General features: G+C 44.1%; 2 protein-coding genes across 5 annotated transcripts; both read right to left on the bottom strand.

Annotated features, from left to right (window-relative positions):
- Nucleotides 1-225: 225 nt before the first annotated feature.
- On the bottom strand, nt 226-7,044 carry LOC117060326 (complement receptor type 1-like). Its single transcript, XM_033172540.1, has 5 exons — nt 6,978-7,044; nt 5,695-5,868; nt 3,737-3,904; nt 1,464-1,667; nt 226-311 (listed from the first exon to the last, which is right to left on the bottom strand). Exons 1-5 carry the CDS (start codon nt 7,042-7,044, stop codon nt 298-300), a joined length of 627 nt encoding a protein of 208 aa, XP_033028431.1. The 3' UTR covers nt 226-297.
- Nucleotides 7,045-9,828: 2,784 nt separating this feature from the next.
- HINFP (histone H4 transcription factor) lies at nt 9,829-21,740 on the bottom strand. Of its 4 annotated transcripts, none has more exons than XM_033171946.1 (10): nt 21,644-21,740; nt 19,909-20,084; nt 18,897-19,123; nt 18,282-18,393; nt 17,538-17,690; nt 14,370-14,447; nt 14,158-14,278; nt 12,876-13,014; nt 11,843-11,967; nt 9,829-11,026 (listed from the first exon to the last, which is right to left on the bottom strand). In XM_033171946.1, exons 2-10 carry the CDS (start codon nt 20,072-20,074, stop codon nt 10,552-10,554), a joined length of 1,596 nt encoding a protein of 531 aa, XP_033027837.1. In that variant the 5' UTR covers nt 20,075-20,084; nt 21,644-21,740; the 3' UTR covers nt 9,829-10,551. The 4 variants fall into 4 exon arrangements, with proteins under 4 accessions (XP_033027837.1, XP_033027836.1, XP_033027838.1 ...); XM_033171945.1 differs by lacking the exon at nt 21,644-21,740 and adding an exon at nt 21,332-21,483; XM_033171947.1 differs by lacking the exon at nt 21,644-21,740 and adding an exon at nt 20,611-20,692.
- Nucleotides 21,741-24,183: the final 2,443 nt, after the last annotated feature.

Below are 24,183 nucleotides of genomic sequence, written 5' to 3'. Positions count from 1 at the left end.
TGAGTCCAACAACACAGAGAGAGCCAAGGGCGTCTCCCCCCCTCCCCCCACCTTGCAGCAGGCACCATCTTGGATGAGGTCTTCCCTCCTGTGTGAGAGCAAATGACTTGCTAAGGCGCTCTGCCCGTTGTTAAAATTATTAACATTTTAAGTAGATTTAAAAGGATTCCTAAGCAATTATTAAAATAAGTTAAATAGATTAAATGTCACAGCTCTAGGTGTGAAGGGTGCCTAAAACTTACATAAAAGTCATGTGTTGCAGCGCGCAGAGCAGCCACTCCACAGGGGTTGGGTTTTTTATCCTGAGGAAGCTGCGGAAGAGAAGAAATTGGGTGGTAGCCTCCAGGTTCCCACCAGTACAACTACTGGGGACCCCCTGTGGTGAATACCAGGGCCCCTATTTACTCCACAAGCTCATATTGGCTTTGTATCACTTTCCTCCCAAAGGATGCTAGGAAAGCATACTTTGCTGTGGAGACTATTCTGAGAGAGATTCCTATTGCCCTCCTAGAACTACAGTTCCCAGGATTCCTTGGAAAGCGTGTGTGATGGTTAAGAACATCCAGGGCTAGTCCAAGATATTTGGCAGCCTGAGGTTAAAAAAAAAAAAGGACAAGATGGCAGCCCTTGGACTCCATGCTTCAAAGCCAACTAGACTGATAGCTAAATCTTACTTTAGCACCGGTCAATATTTTTCACCTCACCTTGAGGAAACAAAGCTATCTTAAGGGGCGCAGAGCAGGCCGCATACCAGAGAAGCTGTTCCCTATCATTATCCCCCGCCTGAGGGAGCTGCTTGACTCTGTCTAATAGTAAGGCCAGAAAATGAGAATATCCTAAGTAAAGGTAAAGGTAAAGGACCCCTGGATGGTTAAGTCCAATCAAAGGCAACTATGAGGCTGTGGCGCTCATTTCGCTTCAGGCCGAGGGAGCTGGCATTTGTCCACAGACAGCTTTCTGAGTCATGTGGCCAGCATGACTAAACTGCTTCTGGCGCAACAGAACACCGTGACGGAAGCCAGAGCGCACGGAAACACTGTTGCCCTTCCCACCACAGTGGTACCTATTTATCTACTTGCACTGGCATGCTTTCAAACTGCTAGGTTGGCAGGAGGTGGGGCAGAGCAACGGGAGCTTACTCCGTTGTGGGGATTTGAACCGCCAACCTTCCAATCGGCAAGCCCAAGAGGCTCAGTGGTTCAGACCACAGCGCCACCCGCGTTTTACCTCTAATATCCTAAGTACCCTGGCAGGATCAGAGCAAAGTTCCATCTAACCCAGCATCCTGCTTTCCACACCAGCAACAATCAGATGCCACCATCCCCTCCAAAATTTCTCCAATGAAAACAGGGACATCCTAAGGAAAAGCAAGACATTCTGGGATGAAATCAGAAACTGGGACAGCTTCTGTAAATCCAGGAGTGTCCCTCGAAAATAGGGGCACTCGGAGGGTGTGTACTCACCGCAGGGGACGTAGCAATCGCACTCACAAAAGTCACAGCGAGAGAACCATCGGGTCCAGCCAGATTGCTTGGTGACGCAGGAGGAGATCTTGACGCAGCCATGATTGAGAAAGGCCCCTGGGTACACCTTATGGGGACAGGTGGAGGAGCAGCTCCCATCGATGTCCCGCTCGTTTATCTCAATCCGACCCCGGAGGCAGATCCCTTCGCAGAAAGACAGAAAGCAATAAAAGCAGGCATGACACCAGAATGACTCGTTCAAGAATATGCGGAAATGGCTAAACTTATCGGAAAAATAAGAAAACAAGATAACAAACTTTTAAATAAAAGAATAGAAACGGTTTATTGAATATTTACAAATAAACTGTAAACAGATAAGAACATTGGCAGGATTCCTGTAATAACCAACAGTTTGATAAGAGTATATATTTAAAGTAGATGAATAAATGAGCAAATCAAGTTAATTTTCGGATTTGCAGAAAGTATTAAAAACAAATTTAAGGAACCGCAGAAAGAGGGGGAAGTGATTGTAAAATTACTGAAATGCATAAAATTGAAAATCATTGATAAAATAATAAGAATAATGACTCGTTCAAAGGGATTACAAGAAAAACGAAAAGGTGGAGACATGTAGGGGAAGTATCAGGGCAAGGGGCTGTATCCAACTAGGGTATACAGTACGATCGCATCCTGCACAGGGGTTACAGTTTGAGGATGGTGCATATGCGGCAAAAATGCATTAACTTGAACCAGCCCCTTGGAACCGCCCCCACATGAGCATCCTTACTTTTCTTGAGCCAGGTGTCAAGCAGGCTTTAACCCGCAAGCAAGACAGATAGAGCTTGTGAGATCTCACTGGGTCATCAAAGTTTCCATTAGATCTCGCAAGAGCATCCCAGAGCCCAGAAAGCAAGGCAGAGAGAGCTTAATAGCTTGTTCCATGCCAGGGAAACCCTGCTCTCCGCCATCCATGAGTTTAATTTATGTGATTTCAACCAGCTGGCCTTCAACCACGGAAGGTTGAAGCCGCACAAGTTCAATGCGTGCACGATGTGATCGCAGTGTACTCAGAGGAGACTTGCTGAAATTAATGAACTCAGATCAACCATTAACTGCAATGGTTCTATTGAGACCAGAGAGGAAAATGCAGTGCTATTTTTCTAGAAAAAGAGGTGCCGGAACTCAGCATTATTTTTCTCAGGATGGCAGTGGTGCCCTATAATTCCATAATTCTTTTGGGAATTATAGGGGCAGAACTACCTAAATTGTGTAGAAATTTATTTATGTATGCTACTACAGCAGCAGGAATGCTACTTGGCCCAAAGTGGAAAGAAGCAGAAGTCCCAGTAAAGGAAGAATGGATATGAAAACTTACGGAATATGCAGAAATGGCGAAACTTACCGGAAGAGTAAGAAATCAAGGTAACAAACTTTTAATAAAAGAATGGAAGTGGTTCATTGAATATTTACAGATAAACTGTAAACAGATAAAAACATTAGCAGGATTATTGTAATAACCTCCAGTATATATTTACAGTGTATTAGTAGAATGAGCAAGTTAAATGAATTTGGATATGCAGAAGATATTAAAAATAAATTTAAAGGTAAAGGTAAAGGGACCCCTAACCATTAGGTCCAGTCGTGTCTGACTCTGGGGTTGCGGCGCTCATCTCGTTTTACTGGCCGAGGGAGCCGGCGTACAGCTTCCGGGTCATGTGGCCAGCATGACTAAGCCGCTTCTGGTGAACCAGAGCAGCACACATTTACCTTCCCGCCGGAGCGGTACCTATTTATCTACTTGTACTTTGGCGTGCTTTTGAACTGCTAGGTGGGCAGGAGCTGGGACCGAGCAATGGGAGCTCACCCCGTCGCAGGGATTCGAACCACAGACCTTCTGATCAGCAAGCCCTAGGCTCTGTGGTTTAACCCACAGCGCCACCTGGGTCCCTAAAAATAAATTTAAGGAACTGCAAAATTTAAATTTAAAATTTATTTAAAATTTAAATTTAAATTTAAAACTTATTTAAAAATTTAAATTTAAAAATAAATTTAAGGAACTGCAAAAAGAGGGGGAAGTCAAATTTTCAAATGTTATATTGATTGTAAAACGAATTAAATGTATAAACATGAAAAGTATAAATAAAAACTTTTTTTAAAAAAGAAAAAGAATGGCAATGGTGCCCACCTGAGAGGTGCCGGAACTGAGTTGCAGCAAGTTCCCACTGAAAACAAAGCTCTGGATACATGCAAGAAAGGCACACAAATATACATACTGAGGCAAGTAGGTTTGGGGGTCCAGCGGCCACTCGATTGGCAGGCGCTAGCTGGATCCCCCACCAGCAGGTATCCAGGCCGGCAGCTGTAGCGCACCACCGACCCGACCCACCAGTCGTTCCCATAGACCACCGAATTGAACTCCGTTTCTGGTCTTCCGCAGTTCACTGTGAAAGAAAAAAGGCACACACAGGGACCCTCCAGATGGTTGCTTTGTGGCAACTGTGTTCCGCAACATGCCGTTGACGCAATAATTGTGCATTAGCAGTGGGTTTATAACGGACCGTCCGCACTTCATTCTGCTCGACTGGCCATTCAGCTATGCTTCCTCCTCTCGCCTTCGAGAGCGACACTTTTGCCCAGCCGTGTAATGGTGGCAGGACAAAATCAAAACAAACGGGGAACATCTGCATTTGAAAAAGTTGCAGGATTTAGCAGGAAGTTTCGGGACATACACTGGTTGGAAATGAGGTGGTATGCCTTCCTCAAAACGTTTGCAGGCATATCCACTATCAAAGATTAAGTGTAACTCCCCAGATGCGATCTTGAGAACAAATCATAATGCAGAAAAAATGTGATTTTGCTGGTTTCCGGTGCTGAAACTTACATAATCCTCGGAGTCCGAATTTCAGTTGGCCTCATTCCATTTTCAGTTCATGTTCCCCCCAAAGCATCCCTCCACCCCAAACATTGGGCCCTGCTTCCATTCCCAGGCCAGCATACTGCTGAAGTATTGTCTCACTGGATCAGAGCAAAGGTCCACCTGGTCTAGCATTCTGCTCCCAACCAAGGCCAACCAGATGTCTCTGTGAGCTTCACCACCAGGGAGTGTCTTTCCCTCGAGTTTGTCCCACCTGTATATCAAGATAGACTATCTAGTCACACGGAAGTTCTGTTTAACTAGGATGACAGCCTGCCTGATCAGCCTCTCCTCCACCATGAATCTGAGTAATCCTTTAAAAAAAGAGAAGTTTAATCCTCTTTAAATCCTCCACATCGCCCCTTTCCCCTCCCAGTTACTACTATACGATTAGCTAAATGCTTTACAATCTCCATTCTGTTTTGCCCTTATTAACAACACAATCATTTCCAAGAGCGGTGATGACGTGATTGCAAGATGTACATGTGCTAAATTATGAATTCCCCCCCCCTAAAATAAAAATCCTAAAAAAACCCTCAACCCCATATTCCTCATCAGCAACAAGTGATATTGCTACATTTTTGTTTTGTTTTGGGAAAAGTTAGTTGCATCCAGTGATGCCGTGGCAAATTCAGAAGTACAGGGTCCCTTCATGACCCACACGCTCTCCAAAATTATTGTATGATCTTAGAAGGTTGTATAATCTTATATACAATAATCTTATACTTATACAACAACAACTAGGGATGCAATGCAACCATCAGTTCAGATCTCCAATGTGTTGCCTTTCAGCTAGGTTTCTTTGCACCTATGTGGGCAAATGAATTCGAGTGCTCCAACATCTTATTTTAAAGTGGCTTAAATTTTGTTTTCCATGATGTTCCATTGCACACCATTCTCTTGAAACTGCAGCACTTGGTGTTCCTAAATGTGTGTCCCCCCTGCCCCCACTCTCCCCCCCCCCAACTTGCAGAAAATATGGAGGGTGATGCTCTAAGTATCGAGGGGGGACACACAGAGATCAGGGCCCCATAGAGTTGGCGCCTATACTTTGGAACATACAGAACTCCTCCCCAATCCTCAATGGCTGACTCACCTCCTTTCACTCTGATTGGTTCCAATAAGCATCAAGGATGAGAACAATTTTTCCCAGTGGCTAAAAAATACCCCTCCCCTTTCAGGATATTGGCAACGGGGATCCTGCAGCAGAATTAGTAATGGCCTTTGACCTCTCATGAAGCCTAGACCACTACAGCGCTGGTTGCAGCTTGCTGCATAATTGGGATTTGAACCTAGGTATTCTGGATTTGCACATACCCCGGCAAAATGATTTGTACCCCAACCAGCAGCAGCTTCCATTCCCACACGTGCTTTTCTTCAGTTCTTTGTGCTTTCCTTTACAGCCTCCCATGCAGATGGGGGCAGTTCCAGACCAGTAAGTGTCCAAGTTTGCTGGAAAAAGGATTTTTTTTTTTAAAGTGTAATAATTAGCTGTCTCATAAAAATAAATTATAGTATGTGATTGTTACACCCATTTCTGGAATGCAGAGATCTAAGCTGTAGCCCCAACCATGTCTGTTCAGAAGGAAATCCTACTGAATGCAATGGAGCTGACTCCTAGGTAAGTGAGGTTAGGATCACGGCTTCTTTCTGTCAGCCAGATTGGTATAAATGAATGAAAATGTTCCAACATTCAGTAAACCCCAGCATTTAAGTGACAGAAATAAAACTAGGTAGTGTACATACTTATTGCCAGTGTCATAACGTTTCATTTATTTATCTGTTTAAATAGGAGTTTGTACTTTCCTACTTTAGAGTCTGCAAAGTGTCCCACAACAATGCTGGCAGAGGCTGATGAGAGTTGTAGTCCAAAACATTTGGAGGACACTAGATTTAAGAAGTCTGCCTTGAAGTTTGGCCAAAAAAGAAAGAAAAAAATCTCACAAGATTTAAACTTGACATCAGAAAAATTTAGTTTCAAATTTTTCAAAATCCAAATTTGTGAACTATTTAATATTAGTTTAAGTTCCTGGAATTACACAGCACAATAAACAACAATGGCTTTTAGCATCAAAACAAGCAGAGCAATTAAGTTATTATCTTGATAATCCTTTTTTACAGGACAAGCCTATCCATGTCCCATTGAGTTCAATGAGGCTTGCTCCCAAGTAATCAAATAAGACTGCAAACTTAGCCACCCTATAAAAGTGCCTTCTTTTTAAAAATTTGCTATATAGTAGGATTTTGTGTGTGTAAACTTTTATCATCATCTTTCCCTTGAACTACAATAAAAAGGTCAGTATTCTTCCCCCATTTTACAGATGTGTAACTGAGGCTCAGATAGATTGTAGTTTGTCCAGGGTCAGCCAACTAGTTTCTGGCAGAGTGAAATATAAACCAGGGGCTACCTGGATCATTTAACTATGCACCATGAGTTGGAAACTTTATTTGCGCAACTGACTTGTAAGACTCGCCACTCCTTCTGCAGCCGCTGACCCAGAAATCAGTGCCTCTTAACCCAAAGAGCTACTTTAGCATGGATGAAGCTAAGGAGGAGGACGCTCAGCCCTTCCCTTGTACCTTGGTTCCCTGTGACTTACCTTCCAACTCCTCGCCTGAGAGGAACTCGCAGAAAGAAAGGAGGAAGAAGAGAATAATCAGTGCCATGGTGGATACAGCAGGGCTGGCACCCTGCCAGGGGACAGCTTTTCAGTGGCTTCAAAGGGAGAGGTGGAATTTGGGGAATAAGTTTTTTTTCACCTGCCCCTGTGGGCATGGCAAAGTTGAACTGATCGCCAGAGGGCCTTGCAGCAGCCCAGATCCATTCAAACTGCAGAGAAAATCGCCTTCGCTTCCTTTTTTTCCAAGATACTGTGCAGCGCAGGGGCAGGTTGGGAAGCTTCCATTAATCCCTCCACAAACCCTCCCCGCCTCACCCAGCCTCTCCATGCCACAGATAATCCCACAGCAACAAGAGCGATTATTTTCTCTCTCTTCCGTAAACCTTATGATACCACAAGTCCTGGAACCTCACACAGGAGCACCAAACATAGATGCTTTCCTAAACCAGCCATTTTCAAGTAGTCAGTGTGGGGAAGTGGTAAAGGTTTGGAGACCACAGAGAATGGTGAGACACACTGGATAGAATTTGGGGTATGGAGACCTAGCACTGGGTGGCTTTTGAGCAAACCACGTCCTATCAGCTGCCTTAAACCTACCTTACAGGGCTGTTGCATGTGAAAATGTAACAAGACAATACAGAGAAAAAGCATTTCAAAGAAAGCAACCTGGGATAACCTCTGGAACAGAAGGCAGCTTCTTTGCAAGACCGCTCCATAAAGGGATGGGTAAGGAGATTACAGGAGGGTCTCCTAAGGATATTGGCTGTGTCTCTCTCTCTGTGTGTGTAATGGACTGTTTTTAAAAGGGGGAACCCAGGAAAGCATGTAAATACTGTCCCAGATAGCTGCTCCAGTCTGTCATTTCCAGGTGACAATCTTAAGGTGAAGGGAGGGAGGGAGAGTCAACTTTCCAAGTGCGAGTTATATTGCAGGAACCTTGGTCCAGAGTTTCCTGGGACAAAACCTAGAATGCCAAGCCCTGGATTAAGAGCCTGCACTGGGAATGTGCTGCAAACAGAACCAGCTGTTCAAGATATATCCCAGATTAAGGCTGAAGGGGAATATAAAGCAGATGCAACATGCATTTTACAAATTTCCAGCCCTTTCTTTACCAGGCTTCAAGTACTCATCATGAGGCTAAAGCAGAGGGACCTTTTTAGCCCTGTGAACCACTTTCCCCCTTGGGAAACCTACCAGAGGCATCAGTGGGTGAGGTCAGCATCAATAATGGGTGTGGCCCAAGGCAAAAGCAACAGTTATGACTCTTGCCTTTGTGCAGCCAGCTATGTTTCAACCACACAAGTGTCAGATTCTTGTGCACACACCTGTCATCCTCCATCCAGGCAAGTAATAGGTTTCATCACAGGTCAAGAACATACTACAGTCAGGCAAAAGCACAGAGAGCCAGGTCTGTGGCAGGCATAGCCTGAGCAGAGTCCCAAGGCCTGGAGCACCTGTATTTGGCTCCCAAATCAGAGATTCCCCACCCCTGCATAGAGGATTTCTGGAGTCATCATATGGGTATCTCGGGGGTAATGGAAAATCACCCCCGAGATACCCATATGACGACTCCAGAAATCCTCTATGCAGGGGTGCAAAGTATAGATACAATGGGCAGCAACGGGGTTGTCAGGAGTGGGTAGATTTTTGAGGCTGGCAGCTGCTTGGTCCTGCAGGAAGGGAGAGATGAGCAGGAATTTGTTTTTGACCTCATGCTGGGTCAGAGGAGCGAGGACAAGTCTTGCTGCTGCCAGTCCAACGCCAGAGACAAGTTGCCGTTTTTCACCCAATCATTCTGTGTGGAGGGGTCTGGTAGCTACAACAAAAATGGCTGGCTACTGAACTCAGCCAAAATTGGTGGACCCCTGACCAGGTGACACCATGGCAGGTGTTGGCAGAGAAAATGAATCCAGATGAGGCAGGAAATGAAGCCAGCTGCATGCAGCAGAGGAAGGCAACCTCCCCATACCCCACTTTTAGAGAAGCCATCCCAGAAACTTCTTCCTGGCTGCAATACAGCCACTTGTTTTAAACTGTTTTTAATGTTGTATTTTAAATTGATGCCCCTGGGACCTTACGGTGAAGAGCAGGAAAAAATATATATATTAATGGGCGGTATTCAACAAACTTGTTACGCCTCCCCCTGTGCAGTCCCTAGATCTGTTCTGGGGTTTTCCCCAACCCTCCAGAGCAGATGTTGGGAGGGCACTGGAAGACGAGAGCAGGGGAAAGTTCCATTACATGAGCTTGAATGCTTGCATTAACAGAATGATCATATAGTGCTACATTTGATACCACATAATAATGAATCACGATGCCAAGCATGACCACAAAACCCATCTCCAAGTCTTCATGCAGCTCCACGCCGTTCATCAGTTGTGGCAGCCACCCCACCCTGGCCACCAAATCAAGGATTTGGGCTCTTGAACTGCCATCTGTCTCAAATCTGACCCAATCACGTGCACCTACAGGACAGATTACAGCAAGTCTACCACAAGACCTGGTAGTGTTGTTGTTCTTTAATTAATATTTTTTGTAACACAAACCTTGCACGCCAGGAGCCGGAACCCCAATGTGGGGGAAGGACCACAGGGCAAGAATTAGCACCCTGTTTTGTTCTGCTCTGCCTCTCTGTGCTGTGGGAGCCACTGCAACACACTGCTTCCTGCACTGCTCAGGTAACATGAAAGCCTGCAGCTTTCTACATTACCCAAGCGGCTCCCATGCTACAAAGATAATGCAAGCAGAGGTCATGCCAATGACAAAAATGGCAGTAAGCAACTAACTGTGGAGTAGCAGGTGGGAATAACAGGGTCTCAAAATCTCACACTCCAGAGCAAACACAAGAGTTTATGAGATAACAGTGCTGTAACTCTCTTGGAACACTCAAATGCAGAACAGTCTGGAACGGGCGGAGACTGCATCAGGTATTACTGTCTATGCTGGGCAAACGGGATAGCAGAAAGCATCTCAAAAGGCAGGGGTACCAACAGTTGAGAGGCAAGAGGCGTACGAAACAACTACAGTGTCCGAATGTGGGGCTCACAGTAAGGAACGAGGCTGGCAAGGATGCAGCCAAAAGAAAAGTAAACACTTCTGGCAGGGGCACTGGTAACCATCAAGGCAAGGAGCATGAGTTGGTGTCTTGGAAAACCCACTGCTTTGACTCACCCCTGATATTTTGTATTCTCAGGATGGTCTCCACAGCACAGGGTACACCAGAGGCAGCAGCCGTCCTCGCCTTCCTAAGTAACTGACAGGTGAACCAGCCCCTGCCCTCTGTCCTGACCATCTCAGAAGGTGGCTTCCTTCTTCCTTTTTCCAGACCACCCACCAGATCCCCATGGCAGGAGAAAAGAGGAAGAATCTGTTGGGTCTGGAGCCTAAGGAGTACTGCTTGAAGGGTGGGGAGAAACAAACAGTCCCCTTCTCCCTTCTCCAGGTAGCATCATCTGGTTCTCACGATGTGCCACAGAGGAGCACAGGGAGCCAAAGCATGGCATTCATGACTCCAGGCCACCTAATGGATTGGTGGAAAGGACCTGATAATTCATCACACAATCTGGATGCCCAGTTCCTCAGCTGTTTTCTGAAGCCTGTCCATGACGTTCTCCTCCAGGTCCGTGGCAAACCCACTAGGCGCAGCAGCCCGGCTCTGAGAGGGTGCATTGGCCATGACGTAGTATACAGTCTCGCTCTCCCCATGCTCGTTGGTCCTGTTCACAACGCGGATGATGGGGCTGGATGGCGCACTTGGTTCTTGGTCTGGCAACGCATCAGCCTCTGGCTGAGCAGGCCCCTGGGGGGGTGTGGCAGCTTGCAAGTCCACATCAGCATCTTCCTCCATTGACGGTTCCAGTATGATGCCCTGCAGGCTGCCCTCGGCCCCCGCCAGCACCACACACTGGGCTGTGTCGTCCAGGACCTCACCCTGCTTCTCCCGGTCCTTCAGCAGCTGCTCTGTCAGTTCCACGCTTTCATAACGCACCAGCTGCAGCCTCATGTAGCCGTCCTCGTGTTCCTTGTACCTGGGGGAGGAGTGTTGTGGGTTGGTGGGGAGAAGGAATAAGCGAGGTGTAAGCCATTATGGAATGCTGCATTCTAAGCTGATTGTGCACAGTATCTACTAGGGCTGAAATCACAATGCCAGACCAGGTGGAGATGGCTGATATAAGAGACGGCCAATTTCTAAAGATCCAAGGGACACGCTGGAAAGGTGTCATGCCACCTATGGGGCAAATTCACATGATAATTCTTTATACGGAAATCTCACCTCAAGGTGAGACAATGCTTTAAGCGCATAAGAATCCCAGAGAAAAATATTCCATCCCACCTGGCTATTAAAGTAATGGGAAATGAGTCAAAATTCTGTAAAAGGCAGAATATGAATGTTTTTGCAATGCAAAGGCTAATTGGCAAGTTTTGCAATGCCAACTGCCCCACCTAGTGGTTCTTGCAAGGAGCACAAGAGCTGGTGATTTGGTGATTTTCAGCCTGTTTTTGCAGATCACAAGCCACTGTACTGTGGTAACCACAGCCATTTTTGTTTGTCGCCTTGGCTCCAACAGCCCAGCTTTGTTTGCCTTTTAGGGGTGGGGGGCACATGATTTAAGAGGGGACTGGCTAGAGCTCCTTGAAGTCTGGCAGCTCTGATTTAGCTTTTCCCCAGAATGCCATTGGGTACAAGATGGCAGCCAACAGCCTACTGGAGTAGCAAGTTGATTTCCCCCCTCAAAATCTTGCAAACCCCGCCCCCCCCAAATCACTCAGGCTCTCATTGCCTGCAAATGAGGGCCACAAAAAAGAGGAGGGAAGGATGAAAGCCCATCCCTAAGCCTACGTACCTGAAGCGAGGATGACCCGAAGGCCACTTGAATTGGTGTTTTTTCCTGAGGTGCACAGTAAGGTTGTTCCCACGAGTGAAGCACTTGTCACAGACGTGGCACTTGTAGCGGGGCTCCGAGTCACCCTGAGCAGGTGCGGAAAAAGAGAAAGCAAAGGTATGCATCTTTTGGTTTGCTGGAAACTTCCTATACACCATCTGCATTGAGCGTGCTTTCTGGTCACCACAGCAGTGGCGAGGCACAAATATCTTCTACCAGCGCATCATTCAAGAGCACACGGTTTAAGTCCTGGATGAGAAATCCAGCATGCTGCAAACCTCAGCTTTCATTGTTTTAAAAAGCAAGTTTTTAGATTGGGTAGACAGCCTGTTGCCCTCTGGATCTTATTGGGCTATGATTCCCATCATTCCTGACCACTGGCCATGCTGGATGGGAATGGTGAGGAACTGTAGTTCAACAACAGCCTGAGGGCTTCACATTGGCTACCCCTCTGCCCAAAAAGTCAGACTGGTAATATCTTTAAACAAGGGACTGAACTGAAGGGGAAGAATCCCAGTTATGCTTCACCCCTCCCCATGGCTGCAGTATTTTCAGGGAGATAATCACACAAAATTAGCTGGTGCAAATATTATTATTATTATTATTTATTAAATTTGTATACCGCCCTATACCTGCAGGTCTCAGGGCGCTTCACAGGATAAAATCAGAATATAAAACCTCAAAATAAAAACAAAAACAACCCAATAACCCTCCCCCAACACATATTAAAAGGGCACAGGATGTCAATTGACCAAAGGCCTGGTTAAAGAGGAATGTTTTTGCATGTTACCTAAAGGTGTATAATGAAAGTGCCATATATCCATATGCCCTTTTGCTGGAAAACTGAATTTCACTTTAGCTGTAGCTGTTGGCATTGTAAAATCTCAACCATATCCTTCATGAACCCTGCAAAGATTTTTATTGTCCTCTGGGCCTCAATGCCCTTTTGAAAACCAAAGAGTAAACAGCCCCAGGCTCTGTGACTCCATCTCACCTCATGAACCTTCTTGTAGTGCAGCTTGATGGAGCAGAGGGACCGGGCGCTGAAGTTGCAGGACTCAAACTCGCAGTGGTAGGCCGGCTCTTTGCTGTGTGTATCCAAGTGCTTCCGTAGATCAATGAGATTCTTACAGCTGGAAGGAATAGGCAAAAGGAAGGATCTCAATCTCTGGCACACTAGGACCGTATCTGATAGTCTGCAGAGGCTCCGAGCCAGAAGGTGCACATGTTGTATCTGCGCTGCTAATGAAAACAGCTCTACTATTTTCAAGTGCAGGAGAGTTCCCAAGAAGAATGGCTTGGTTTTGCAAGAGTGAAAAATGTTATGCAGTGACTCAATAAAAGCATGCACTAAGGCTGAATTCTCTTGCCACTTTTGGATCCGAGTACTAGAGGGACTTCCTTCCACCAAACAACCCCCTGTTCCACATTCTATGATCACCCCCAGAAGCCACCCTCTGTTCACCCTGCAGATTGTGACCAGGAAGATGGTCTTCTCAGTTGTGGTATCCCATTTATGGAATGCCCTCCCCAGGGAAGCTCACCCGGTGTCAATTCTGATGTCAATCCAGCATCAAACAAGGATGCTTCTATTTACCCAGGCACTCCAACATTTAACATGTGCTAGTTTTCAGAAGGCTTTTCCTGCTGAGCATTTTTTGTTTTGACTGCTGCTGACCTGCTAGCTTTATGTTTGTAGTGACAGACATATATTTGTTTTTACCCCTTTAATGTATGCAGCCCTGAGAGTTTTATACTGAAGGGTGGCATAGAAATTTTTAAAATGAAAATAAATAAATACATTTTCCCCAGAGGACGGGACAATAGCGGCCTGACAGATCAACCCCTGAATCCATAGATATTTGAATATCATTTGAATTAAGTATGGTGGCTTCTTTTATTAAAGTTAACAACACCTACGTTGGGAAGGTGGGTAGATTAGAAATTTTAGGCAACAATAACAATAATACAATTCAGGGCCAAACAATGGGAAACAGTTGTCTGTATGTTTCCATCCTACATTTCTGTCAACACTCGGGCCTCTGTAATTCCCAAAATCTTAAGACAGTGAAAAAGAGCCAGCTGCTTTTGAAAAAGTGAACAGAAAGCACATGGATTTCCCTACCACGCAGAAGAAACCTTCATGTCAATTGCAAAAAATGCTGCTTCCTTCCTTAATGTTCAGGGCTCTCATCCAGCCTCCCTCTCTACCTTGCTCTGCAATTCCGTGCCCACCCTCCCCCTGCTTCCCTCTCCCTGGACCAGCCTCAGTTTACCTGTGGTCACAATAATTGCACTTGAAGGGTCGCTCCTCGCTGTGCCGGAAGCGGATGTGGTTGCGCAGGGAGGAGGGCAGAGGGCAGGTCATGTCACACAGAGGGCACTTGTAGTGGTTGACTGCCAAAGAGGAAGAAGTGGAGAGATTAGCACCGGGAGGGGAGGAGGGATGGAGGAGGGAAGAGAAGGAGAAGCTCCTGCCACCACCTACCATGATTCCTCATATGATCACGCAACAACCTCTCTGTGGCGAACCTCTTCGAGCAGTGGGAGCACTGGAATCGCTGCTCTGTAAAGAGGAGGGAGAAGGTGAAGATGAATCAGATACGGAACAGAGAGGGGCAAGACTCAAGTGGAGAGTGTTTCTTGCCCTTGGAAACTTTTGGCAGCAACTGGCCCCTTCTAACTGGGTGCAAAGCCTTTCTAGTTTCTTACTGCAAAACCCACAGAGGGTATCCTGCCCCCCCGAACATCCTCCCTCCCATGTGCAGTTCATGAAGTGGAAACAGTAGCAAGCTTCAAACACTTCTTTAAGACCCATCTATCTATGCAGTCTTTCCCTGTCTCACAAGATTCATCACACTGCTTTGTTTTACTGATGCAAACTTTCTATTCACTGGAATTTGTTTTAACTTTGTTTATAAATGCTGTGATATGGTTTTTTTTAAAGAAATGATCTCATTGTGCTTTATGTAAACCACTTAGGGACCTCACATAGTAAGAAGAATAGTTCTTAACAAAATGGTTGAACCTAGGAATTGACAAGTTGTCAGGCATCATGGAACTGCCCCGTCTGTGGGCATGTCTAACAATTTCTGCTGCTTCTGGAAAGACATCTCAGGAGTTCCAGCATCGGCTTAATTGTTTCTTTTAAAGGACTGTTTTTAGACCTCATTTTGATGCCCATCAGAAGACATTTTCTTTTTTTTTTTTTTTAATAAGATTTTATTATTTTTCCATGAAACAAACAAAACAACATTAAACCTACATACATAAACACCATAAAAACATAATAGACAAGCAATAACACAAAAATACATCAAAACCATATAACAAAACAAACTTATACAAACCTTACTAAATCCTTATCTCTGTTTCTAGACTTGTTTTAACTTCTTAGGGGGACTTCCCCTGGTCCCTCCTCTGTCTTCAAAAACCTATATACTTTTAAGGTAGCTTCATTTCTTTTATCATTGACTTAAACTCAACATTCTAATATTTCTTAAAATTATCTAAACGAAAATATTCCTTATCATATATTCTACATCTTATCATCAGCTTCTTATACAAATAGGTCTATCCGATCAAATATTATCTTCTTTAACATTTATAACTCTACTTAGACTTCAAAAGCCGATTCTTTTATATATTTCTGCACAAACATTCAGACATTCATTTTAACATGATTAACTAAATAGTCTTTGAATTTCTTCCAATCTTGTGACACCTTCTCCTCCCTCTGGTCTCGGACTCTGGCGGTGAGGTCCGCAAGCTCCATATACTCCATCAATTTCTTCTGCCATTCTTCAATAGTCGGTATCTCTTCGCCCTTCCAAGTTCTTGCCAATAAAATTCTAGCAGCTGTTGTGGCATACATAAAAAACACTCTGTCCTGACTGGGTATCTCCTCGTTGGTCATGCTCAAGAGAAAAGCCTCTGGTTTCTTGCAAAAGGTAATTTTCATTACCTTCTTAAGCTCATTATAAATCTTGTCCCAGAAGGCCTTTACCCCTGAACACGACCACCACATGTGATAAAAAGTTCCTTTTGACGATTTACATTTCCAACACACGTCCGACATTTTTGAGTTCATTCTAGCTAGCTTAACTGGTGTCAGATACCATCTATATATCATTTTCATTACATTTTCTCTTAAACTATTGCAAGCTGTAAAATTAATATCTTTCCTCCACAATCTCTCCCAGTCATCCATCATAATATTATGACCAACATCTTTTGCCCAATCTATCATTGTTGATTTAACCAACTCATCTTTAGTATGCCACTCTAGCAACAAATTGTACATCTTGGAAAGGTTATTTGAGTTCGATTCAATCAGTTCTGTTTCCAGTTTTGATTTCTCTACCTGAAAACCAACTTTTTTATCTAGTTTAAAAGTTTCGTGTACTTGATGATATTGCAACCAGTCAGGGACTTGACTTTTGACTTGATCATAACTTTTCAGCTTAAATGAGTCCCCTTCTTGTTGCAATATGTCCATATATCGCAACCATCTAGCAGACATATTTGGTCTCTTGTAGGCCTTAGCCTCCACTGGCGATATCCATCTAGGTGTCTTTCTCTCCAATAAGTCTTTGTACCTAATCCAAACCTGATACAAAGATTTCCTGATTATATGACTCTTAAAAGTTCTGTGAATTTTAACTTTGTCATACCAGAGGTATGCATGCCAACCAAACATGTTATCGTGTCCCTCCAAGTCCAACACATCTACGTTCTCTAATTTAAACCAGTCTTTTAACCAGCAAAAGGCAGCTGCTTCGAAATAAAGTTTTAAATCCGGCAGGGCAAAACCACCTCTCTCTTTGGAGTCTGTTAACACCTTAAACTTGATTCTCGGCTTTTTGCCCTGCCATATAAACTTCGATAAATCCCTTTGCCAAGTCTTAAAGCAGTCCATCTTATCCAAAATTGGTATGGCTTGGAATAAAAACAGCATCCTTGGTAGAACATTCATTTTAATGGCAGCTATTCTTCCCATTAACGACAGTTTCAATCTTGTCCATATCTCCAAGTCTTTTTTTATCTCTATCCACAGTTTTTCATAATTGTCTTTGTACAGGTTCACATTTTTTGCTGTGAGATTGATACCTAGATATTTTACCGATTTAACAAAAGTGAGGCCAGTGCCCTCCTGTAATCTTTGTATCTGTTCTGCACTCATATTTTTACTTAAAACTTTGGTTTTCTGTTTGTTTAGTTTGAAGCCAGCTACACGTCCAAATTGTTCAATTAATTCTAAGGCTTTGGGGACACTGCTTTCTGGTTCTTGTAGGGATAGCATCAGGTCATCTGCAAAGGCGCGTAATTTGTATTCTTTCTCTCCCACTCTGATTCCTTTTACCTGTTTCTCTTTTCGTAGCATGTTTAAAAGGACCTCCAGGACCGTTATAAATAAATCAGAAGACATTTTCACAAGCGGCACAACTAATACACTTTCAGTCCCAGTATGGTTTTACATAACGTGTAAATGTAGCTGACCTTTTATGTGGAGTGATGAAAAGTCTTTTTTGTGGACAATCTTTTTTGTGGGGCTCTGGTGACCAGACGTTCCTTAAAATACCACCACCAAGTGTCACTTTTCCCAGAAAGAAACTGTGTCTAGGCCCTCTGACTGCTTGGCTGCTCAGATACTCACGTTCTAAAGCTGTCTGCCGGCGGATGTGGTCAAAGAACTTGGTGTTGTTGGAGAACATCCCGCCGCAGGTGGGACATGCCACCACCTTCTCCTGCGTGTGGCTGCGCAGGTGTTCGCGCAACTTACACCGGCCTTTGAAGGCGCAGTCACAATCTAGACCCGGGAGGAAAAATGATTAGAATCTTATTTGTTCTGACCAGGTCTAAGGATGCTAGTTAAGTATGATCCATTATGAAATCATCCAGAGGAGCCTTCTGGGTTGTCTCCCGTGTTACAGAGGCCTGACTGACCTCATCTAGAAGCTGGGCATTTAGTGTTGCCCACCCCATGCTGAGGAACAGTCTTCCAGCAGAGATTCCACCGGCACCCCCACGTTTGACTTTCTGGTGTCTCTTGAAAATTTATTTATGCCAAGAGCTTAATGATTATGTGGATTGTTTGCAATGGTGTGTTTTATTACTGCCTTGAGATTTTACCACATTGCAGTATAAACAAATAAATAACAAACACACTCTGAGATTTTGCTGCCCTGAGATTTTACCACATTGCCGTATAAACAAATAAATAACAAACACACTCAACAGAACTGTGAAAAAAGATTTTCTAAATCCCACAGTATTTTAGATCTTTTGTTCTGGCTCAAAGCAACAGGAAAACCTGGGGTTGCCAAGATGCTCTGAATGCCACTGTGCAGATACACCTCACCTCAAACCCCAGAGACTCTCATACAAGGTGAACTCCTACCTTTCCAGCCACAGAAGAACATGTGGTTGTCCTTCCCAATTGCCTTGTACTCTGTGCAGAAACTGTGATCTTCCACATGCCTGTAGAACCACTCGGGGTTATCAAACCCTCTCTGATGAGAAGACAGGGAAAGGAAGATAATTTCCTAATGAGCTGCAAGTAGGGCAGCAGAGAAATAGTAACATCTTGTAACCCAGCCAGAGAATATTTGGCAGGCCAACTTATCAAAATTAAAAACCAATAGGATTTATATACATGTCAATCTCAATTTCAATCTCCAGATGTTTTTGGCCTACAACTCCCATGATCCCTAGCTAGCAGGACCAGTGGTCAGGGATGATGGGAATTGTAGTCTCAAAACATCTGGAGGGCCAAGTTTGAGGAAGCCTGTTCTAGAACTTTATGTGTGTTTACTCAGTAGTGAGAAGCATTTGTACAAATTGATAGTTTTGTTTTTAAAAAAAAGAAAAGTGCAGTTTAGCTATAGTCCATTAACAAACTCCATTGCCTTCCTCATTGAATCTGGCTGTTCTCCAGCTTCATACACTAAACAGTCTACCCACACCACCCCAATGCTTCCCCTGGAAATACTTCAACATCCATCCTGTCTCTCACCTCACAGTACTCCCAGAGGCAGAGGAAGTTCTCTTGGATCTCGGGAATAATGTTGCGACTCTGGAAGTCCAACTGACAGGGGGTTAGGTCCGACTGGCTCTGTAAAGCGTGTAGTCCCCACTGCTTTAGCTTGGTGTGGTAACAATGGAAGTAAACATGGCGGACCAGCTCTGTAGGGCTCTCGGGAGAACAGAATCCACACTCCTGCCAGAGGCAGGAGTATTCTTCTGAAATGCAAGAATACAGGAATTCATACTTGCAGATAGATGAGGTCCTGCAGGTCCAAGGAACTTGTATGCATGGAACTAGAAGACCTTTCAAAGGCAGTTCTCATCCATAAGTATGGGAATGACAAGCTTTCTTCATAATGCAAACAACAAAAGTGTCTTTCTCACAATGTATCTGGTTTGTGGCAAGTGCTAGTTTTAGAGTCTCCCCTTCCCTTCTCTTTTGGGAAATACCACCCTAACTTATGTGTAGGGCTGCTAACACTACTTCATTTTTTTAATGTGAAAGTCTATGTTTCCCATATTTCATCAAACTGTGTTCCCCACTTTTTAAGCCTACTGGGATGCCCACATTTTCACTAGTCACATTGAAACTATACTGTGTGTTATCTGCTTGGTTCTTGCACTCCTGATCTGCAGCTCCATGCTACTTAAATTCTAAACACAGAGAATTGAGGGCACAGCAGTGAAGGGCTTGCAAATTCACTCCATACAACCCTAGTGTGATCTTGACCACACTTTGGCATATCCCAAGCATTAAGTCTTTACAGCTGTCGTTTTCCCACTACTAGTGTCCACCACCAACCCTGGATACTGCTCTTCAGTTTGTCAAACCATTGATGATCCCACCCCCCATTCAATAAAATCAAGCAAGTCAATGTTATGGCAGGGCTGGGGAAAGAGATCTATCTTGTGGGGGACCACAGAAGTAGCAGTTTTCAGAGAGTAACATTGTAACTTACACTAAATTCAGGGTCAGTCTCATTTTATACTGCACCCCTTACCGAGAGAATCCACTTCATCATCCTCATCTTTGTCACGGAGATGCTGCTGCAAGTGCTTTGACACATGTTCACAGAACTCCTCCATCTTTGAGGCCACAAAGCTGCAAATTTCCCACTCACACTGCAGGACCAAGGCTACCTTGTGGCCCACCTTCCCAGGAGGCATGTTAAGAGCACTAGAGAAAGACAAAGAAGAAATTCTCTAGAGAAATACAATCTCTCTTAGATTCTGAGATAGAGACTGACAGCCTTCCTCTCATTCTCTACCACAATGCAAATTACCTCAACAAAAGCATATACAGGTATATACAGTATGTGTGTGTGTTTGTGTATCAGATAGATAAGAGTATCATCTTCTCCCATGTACCTCCCTTAGCCTAACATTATTTAGTGGAATTTTACTGGAAGGCTTTTGACTTTTCGTTTTTAGAAAAGTATCCAGCTTCCACAATTAGAAGAACATTGGCTCTCTTATATTCCCTCATCTGCAACACACACACAGCATTACACTAAAATTATATTTGAACTTCTAAATGTGAACTTTTACAGGTTTGCAGTAAAGTCATTTTTAAAACGAAGATTTTCCATTTTTTAATCTGATAGTTGAATTAAGGTTTAAACACCGGACAGAACAGAAATCCACACTTGGCAATTTACAGTTCAAGTGTTTTTTACATTATTGCAATCCAATGCAGAGTTTACCTGGGAGTAAGTTCCACTGAACTCAACAGTACTCACTTTCACATAGATATGCATATGATTACACTGCAAAGAAGGGGTTCGTCTAAAATGGGATAGTAAGAGAGAATGCAATTACTGTAACTGTTTTCTAATTTAAGGTATCTATACACTGTTTTGTAGGTTAGCTTCGCATAAAAAAATAAATCAGCCCGCAGAAATAAAAGTGATAAAATAATACAGAAATCTCTACATTGCGCTTTTCAAGCACTCAAAGTACTTCAGATACATTACCTTGGTCACCCTTGGAACCACCCTGTAAAAGTAGGTGGATTTTGTTATCTGACCGACTCTGCCAATGGGCAAGGTTGGCTCAGGTGTGGGGAACCAGATGTTGCTGAACTACAATTCCCATCAGCGCGAGCATGGAATGATGGGAATTCAACAACATCTGGAAGGCAAAGGTTCCCCATTCCTGCAGGAAAGCAGATTCCCTGAGGCTAGCTTGAAAAATTGGAACACAAGCCTTTCAGCTTCCCCAGTCATTTTACTTATTATTTTTAGACCACACATAAAGCCCTGACGGTCCTAAGTCTTTCGTTTAGAGTTCCTAGTAGGGAAGCTGCTGCTGCTGCAGCCTCTCCCAAAGCGAAAGGGTAGCTGCTGTGTCGACAGATAAGAGATATATTTTGTTTTTCAGCTAAAGAAGTGGAATTTGGTTATGTTTCATGCCGCTGCCCCTTACCTTCCTCAGATCAAGCTGTCCCCAAAGAAGGCCAAGGCAATCCCTCCATATACTGAATCTTATCTCCCCTCCTTCAATTCGGAAGCCACCCCCCACGAACGTCCCATTCTCCCCCCCTCCCAGGCTACTCCACCCTGCCCGATTTTCTAGGGCTCTAAGCAAGACAAAACAGCACCAGGCAAGGGGATTCCTACTCCCTCCCCACTCAAGAGCCCAACTGCCGAAGAAGCAAAAGCTCAGGGGAAGAAAAATACCTTCGGGCCTTGAACCCAGGGCTTAGAAGCAGGAACTAGGCCCCGTTTCCATAGTTACCCTCAGTTTTCCGCCCTTCCAACTTCCAGCGCGCGATCGCCTTCCCCTCCCACCTCCGCCACCTGTGCGCCGACGAACCGCCGGAATGAACCCTCTCGGCCAATGAGAGCGCCAGGAGCCGCTGAGACAGCCAATGGTGTCGCATGAAGGGCGGGCCCCAGCCGGGCTGTCAAAACATAAAGTGGGTATCGGGCTGTTGAGTCCGGCTGGGAACAAGCGGCTCCAATGTTTTGGTTCCGGGTTGTTTTGAAAGCCTCGTGGGTATTTAAAAGGGGACATTTGTAGGGAGAAAAACAAACAAATCAAAGAATAGAAAAAGACGCTGTGCGTGTAGTAACTAGTACTTATACGTTTTCTCCAGTTATTATGGACTGGAACGAAGACTCCACCCTTCAGCTTGTTCTTGTGGGTGCTTTTGTTTTTCTATGTAGTTGTGTGTTAGCCTGCTCATCAATAAACAGCCTCTTGTTTGGGGCTTCCAAAATGATTAAACTTGCCTTGTATTAAATAAGCACTGTACTATAAACGCCCAGGACCATCTCATGCCCACTTACAATGTAAACTTCTGGTAAAACACTCCCTCATCACTTTGAATGCTGTGTATAGTTTTGGTCACTGCATTTTAAAAGGGGTATTGGTAGGGCTGTAAAAGGTGCAGAAATGTGCATGCACAATGGAGTCATTTCCCTTTGGGGAACAGTAGCCTAAACAATGTTCGGTGCTTTTTAGTTTAGAAAAAAGTCAAGTATGCGGGGGACATGATTCAGGTTTATAAAACAATGCATGATGAGCAGAAAGTGGACAGAGACATTTTTCTTCTCTCATAATGTTAGCACCCAATGAGGTCACCCAATGAAGCTGAATGGTGGGAGACTCAGGACAGCGCCAAAGTGGGGCAACAGATGCCAGGGACATCAACAGAAGGTGAATGTTGTAAGATTCAGGATAGACAGAAGGGAGTCTTTGTTCACACAGCAGCACATAGTTAAACTATGGACTTTCCTTCTGCAAGTTGCAGTGATGGCCACAAATTTGGATGGCTTTACAGAAGATGAGACAATTGTGGCCACAAACTTGGATGGCTTTACAGAAGATGAGACAATTGTGGACAATTTTGCTGTCCCTGGCAACTAGCCACAATGGCTATGTTCTGCCTCCACTGTTGGAGTCAGCATGGCTCTGAATACTAGTTGCTGGGAATTCCAAGAGGTATCTTGTTGGCCATGGTGAAAAACTGGATGGGTAGGTTTTTGTCTGATCCACCCAGGCCTAATCCAGGGATTAAGAGCAGTCAAGAGTTAGGCAATCGATCTAAGAACAGGAGGTGGGAACAAGAATTAACCAACTGGGCATTGAGATACACAGCCAAATAGACCTATCCCATATTTAGCCATTACTGTGAAATACTTATACCTGGCCAGGGTGATCAAGGGCAAATCAGTACAAAATGGTGGCAGCAAGTGGTGGAGGTTACTCTGGAGATGGAACAAAGGCTATGTACACACTAATATATTTAAAGCACACCTCTTCCCCTAAAGAATCCTAGGAGTTTTCCCCTCATGGAGCTACAATTTCAAGCACCTTAAACTACAGTTCTCAATATTCTTTGGGGGAAAGTCATGTGTTTTATACATGCATGGTGTGCATGCAGCCAAAAAACACCTGCAGGCTCATAGAGGGGCATCTTCGTGGCAATGGCATCCTAGTCCTCTGAATGGCAAGGTCTAGGTTTTGAGAAGCATCACCTCTCACACTTTCTGCATTCAGAGAAAATAAATTGGGTATTATTCAACAAGAAAGGTTAAGCCTCATGTTCATATTAATCACATCCCCGACTGCTAAACTCTGATCTTGCAAGGCTTATCTTGGCTTACTGATTGCTAAGAATTCTGGTTTGATCAAGCAGCTAAGCTTCGTGAAGTTTCAGATGCTCACTGCTCATGCAGCTGGTTATCATGAGCTTTAGGGATTTCAGATACAGCAGAATCCACATTGCTTTTCCACTGAAATTTGACAAAGTGTTAACAAAACAAAAAGCTATTTCCTGCAACATGATATGCCATGTGTTGTGCTGCATTCGATCAGAACATGAAAAAGACGCTGAACTTGTGTAAACAACTTGCTCTTTACACCACCATCCCATAATATAATCCAGCTCCTGACAGCTGCAGTTCACTACCAAAGCAGAGTAAACATGAACCATTTGACTATTCATCAAGTAGATGGTTTTAGCTGAAAGATAATGTTATTGAACACAAATTGGCAAATACCCCCTTTACTTATAGATCTGAAATTCTGCATAGGTGAATTTGAATTCTGAGATGCTGCCAAATTTTGAATGTGTACATTTCATTTCAGTCCTTTTTTTTTTTTAGAGAGAGAGAGAGAATAAGGCAAGGAGCAAGAGCCTTCCCCTTGCTTTCTTATGAAAAATTTATTTAGATTTTTAAAAACTATAACAATAAATTATACTAGAAATGAAGGAGAAGAAACCTAACTAAAATTAGAACAAAAATTAAAAGTTTTGAGAAACTCCCTTT

The sequence above is a fragment of the Lacerta agilis genome, chromosome 15 (assembly GCF_009819535.1).
Source record: "Lacerta agilis isolate rLacAgi1 chromosome 15, rLacAgi1.pri, whole genome shotgun sequence".
Lineage (NCBI taxonomy): Eukaryota > Metazoa > Chordata > Lepidosauria > Squamata > Lacertidae > Lacerta > Lacerta agilis.
This window is presented reverse-complemented; position numbering and strand designations above follow the sequence as displayed.